This window comes from Atta cephalotes, assembly GCF_000143395.1.
Source record: "Atta cephalotes unplaced genomic scaffold scaffold00012, whole genome shotgun sequence".
Classification (NCBI taxonomy): Eukaryota; Metazoa; Arthropoda; class Insecta; order Hymenoptera; family Formicidae; genus Atta; species Atta cephalotes.
In genome coordinates, this window is record NW_012130076.1 from 2,190,100 (window position 1) to 2,193,976 (window position 3,877).

Below are 3,877 nucleotides of genomic sequence, written 5' to 3' on the forward strand. Positions count from 1 at the left end.
AAGGTAAGGTAGTACGTTGGTTCGTCGCCGTCCGTTACCGTTACTACAATAAGTAAGGTAACGAAACGAACGAAACGAACGTAGACAATACGTAGTAGATATATATATATATATATATATATATATATATATATATAAAATGATATAATAATTAAACATTAATTCTTAAAAAGAGAGGGAGGGATAGAGAGCGAGAGAAAGAGAAAGGAGAGGAAAAGAAAGAGAGAGAGAGAAAGAAGAGTTACAATGTACATGCTACAAAATTGCAATAGCTTGATGCACAAATTTAAAGATAAATTACATTAATGTTGCAATAAAAACAATCATCGATTTGTGAAGTGAAATTTATACATCTAATAATTGATCAAACAGCTGACAAATCTATCATACTAATGATATCGCATCACCTTTCCAACAGAAGGGGATTGCATCGCTACATAAAAGCAATTAATATACTCTAGTACTGGCGATCATGGATGGTCGATCGCGCAGAAACTCACGCCTTGGCTGGCCTCACCGTGGAAACTGCGCGATATTGTCCGATAACGATGGTCTCGTTGGCGGTGGAGAGCCGCCCATTCGACGAGAAACAATGGTTCGCGCGCATCGACGCATGGGCAGAGAGAACGCCGATGACAATGAAACGTTTAGGAGGGCTGGCCATTGTAATAGGCCGACGATGCGCCTGCTTGGTAGCTCCCGATGGCGTACACGCACTGGCGTATCCCTACTGCCGCGCGCGCACCGACTTCAGAAAGGGGAACACTAAGCGTTAGGATAGTACGAACGAAAGATAGAGAGAAAAGGAAGAAAGAGCTCGCTATTGTTATCAGTACAGTCGTGGATTCAGTTAGCAAGAGCAAGACGAAACACGTTAACTCTGCATAGCGAACGTAGAGTGAAACGCGACGATGAAACGAGAAATTGGACAGACGAAGAGAATGAGACCGCGAGAGTAGATGAGAGAGAGAGAGAGAGAGAGAGAGAGAGAGGAGAGAATCGTTGTGGCTATGGTTATATGGCCACACCCCGCGGAGCCAGCCAACGAGCTCTCCGCCGACCGACGACCCACCTGACCCCACAATGGGCAGATCCACGTAGCTACGCTCGGTGGCTGTACATTGTTCCCCCTCTGTGCGAGTTAAGCGGCGTGCATGCTGCTTAAAACGAAGCGGAAACATGTGGGAGCAGGTGAGAGTACACGAAGAGTAAAAATGAGAAAGACGTACACGTGATGATACATCCGAAACGAGCTTCTCCGATTGAACATGTCGTTTATGATAAGCAAGACGATGACAACGCTGAAGACGCTGAAGACGCGATGCATTCCAGACAGTTTGAAGTCGTTAACGTGCTTAACGGTGCATGAGTGATACGGAATCGCGATATGTCCTTTAAAATACATCGATATACATATGCCGCAGATAATTTGACTCGGCTATTTCAATGATCGCGTTTCTTCTCTAATAGCTTCCCTGTCGTCTCAAATACACATTGGAGGATGAGAGAAAACACGTCGTAGAAATATAGACATTGAGCTCGTTGCTCTTGGATACTCAGGCGGAATGTATACTTCGAGAGCATAGTGGCGAATGTGAAAGTCCATAAAATGAAGATTACTTCAGGTTAAAGGGACATTAATGATCTAAGAAGTTCTGTAAATCTTCTTACTATGCACATTCTTATTAAGGACTCATGACGTACAAGTATGTACCTCCGAGATTAAAGCGAAATCGTAGACATATTCTATTGCAGTCATGTCAGACAAGCAGTAAATCCCGAGGGTCAAGATTGAATAGCATATACGTTGGAGAAATCGCAGAATACTCCCGAGTGGTATGCCTCAACGGAATTAAAGCATGGAAACGATTCAGACTCGTATCGCCGATGCGACAGCGAGATTGAGTCTCGTAACGTCTTCGCGCAGATATCCAGATAGACAGATACGCGGAGCGTGTACACCTACATCAACAAAACCCGGCGACGGCGACCCTGGCTGCCTTCTCCTCTGCGATGGGTCGATACTCTGCAAGCCGCCACCCTCCCCCGCGCTACCCTCACTCCGCTCGTCTCGTGCCTCCTCTGTCTTTTGCCCCTACCGCTGTTTCCGTTCAACCCCTTCCATCCTTCCTCTCACATACCCATCTTCACCCACCATCGTACCGTTCTCTCATCCCTTGTACTTCCTACCCCTACGTCCTCCTTCTCCTCCGACCATCTCTGCCTTCCCGCCGCTACCACCGCCGCCTCTTTTACCCTCGGTGGCCTCGTCCATAGGTGTACCGGTTGATTGATCGTTTATCGATACGCAGAGGGCCCACCCCGGCGAGTTGCGGGTACGTCCTACACCCGGTCCTCTGCCGTCCTCCCGTCCCACGTCCCGATCGTTCCCACTTTCAAGTATATACGCATTACACATTTATAAGGGCGTTAAACACGAGCCGCATCGATGGCATAGAACGTTGTACAAGGATATATATGCGTATTTCCCTCATCCTCTCCGTGTTCTTCCCTCCGCGCCTCTCTTGATACTCTATCTTCCGTTCTCTACTCTTCCCTCCCTCCACTCCTACCTCTCTCTTTCTCTTTCTCTCTTTCTCTCTCTCTCTCTCCCTTCCCTTTCTCTCTCTCTCTCTCCCCTTCTCCTCCCCCTCCCCCCCCGTAAAGCCAACCGGCCGCCTGGCCAACGAAGCCCCCCTACATCGGTTTTGTGTAGGAAGAGCCATGCTCGATTGGTGTCGGTGTGTTTGTAAGCGCGCCGGGCAACGTCAATGTTTCGAGTCGAGCGTCCGCCCCCATTATTTTACCCCCGGCCTTGGAACCGCCATCCCATCGACTAGCTCTCTATACAACACGGCGCGCCATCTCTCCCCCTTTTCCTCCCTCTCAGTTCATCCCCCGCTCGTTCGCGCGCAGAGATCCCGATACACAGCCGATACTTATTGATATGGGCTTCCGTTTACCGTTGACTACATACGTGACTTAACCGCCGGCCCCATGCACTTCCGAAACTACTACATCAATTTTTAACTGCGCAGTCGGATTTATCGGAGCTTATATTCCGCCCCATGTACGCCCGAGCAACTGCGCTTGTGCCGCTTTGCGAGTTCCTACTATTCTTCTATCTTGTTTCGGTACCTTCAGCCCGTTACTCCATCAAATTCTCAGTCAAGCGGAATATGAAACATGTGCCGAGAAGCAGTGTATGTTTCTATACACGTCTTCTATTTCTGCAAAGAAGTATTCACAAAGTATCATATAGATAGTAATTGTAGGACTGACATGTACGTTTGTCATGTTCGTGGTAATCTCCTATCGATAAAAAAAAAACTAATAATGTCATTCGTTAAGGTTAACAAATTAAAGCAAGGTAGCAGGTTGGGGATTTTTCCAACCTCCATCGAATGTTAGCTTCCAGTCGTGACGTGGCATCACGATGTTGACTGTCCGTCACACATCCCCGAGCCCGAATGACGACGTTTATAAGCTAGTGTCAACAACGGTGGGTAATGATGTGCGGCCCCCATGTTCAGCAACCAAGAGCTTCCCGGCGGGTGGTCGGGCACCCGCAACGTATCATCCCGTCACGCTACATTGAACGTCATTGTCCGAACTAAAGTCGCCGTTTATCGCTCAACGGGTGACGGTACGCGAACAGAGAAATTGAATACGCCTAAACCCATACGTCGTCCATTCCCTCGCGGCGACGATGCAAAAAATCACTACTCGAAAAAGCGACGTATCGATTTATGCGCATCCATGATGGAAGATCCTTCGTAACTTTCAGCAATTTTTAATGCAAATCATATACATATAATGACACCTGCATTTTGTGCATACATACATACAACGATTATTTCTATAAAACTATTAATTT

The 3,877-nt window shown here is 47.4% G+C and overlaps 1 protein-coding gene across 1 annotated transcript in view; it reads left to right on the top strand.

Moving 5' to 3' along the window:
* The window catches only part of LOC105617340 (potassium/sodium hyperpolarization-activated cyclic nucleotide-gated channel 2-like), a 7,441-nt gene extending 3,843 nt beyond the window's left edge, over nt 1-3,598 (top strand). The window contains exon 4 of the mRNA XM_012198903.1: nt 3,476-3,598. Coding sequence (XP_012054293.1) covers nt 3,476-3,598 — 123 coding nt within the window. The remainder of the gene's footprint in view (nt 1-3,475) is intronic.
* The last annotated feature ends 279 nt before the right edge of the window (nt 3,599-3,877 follow it).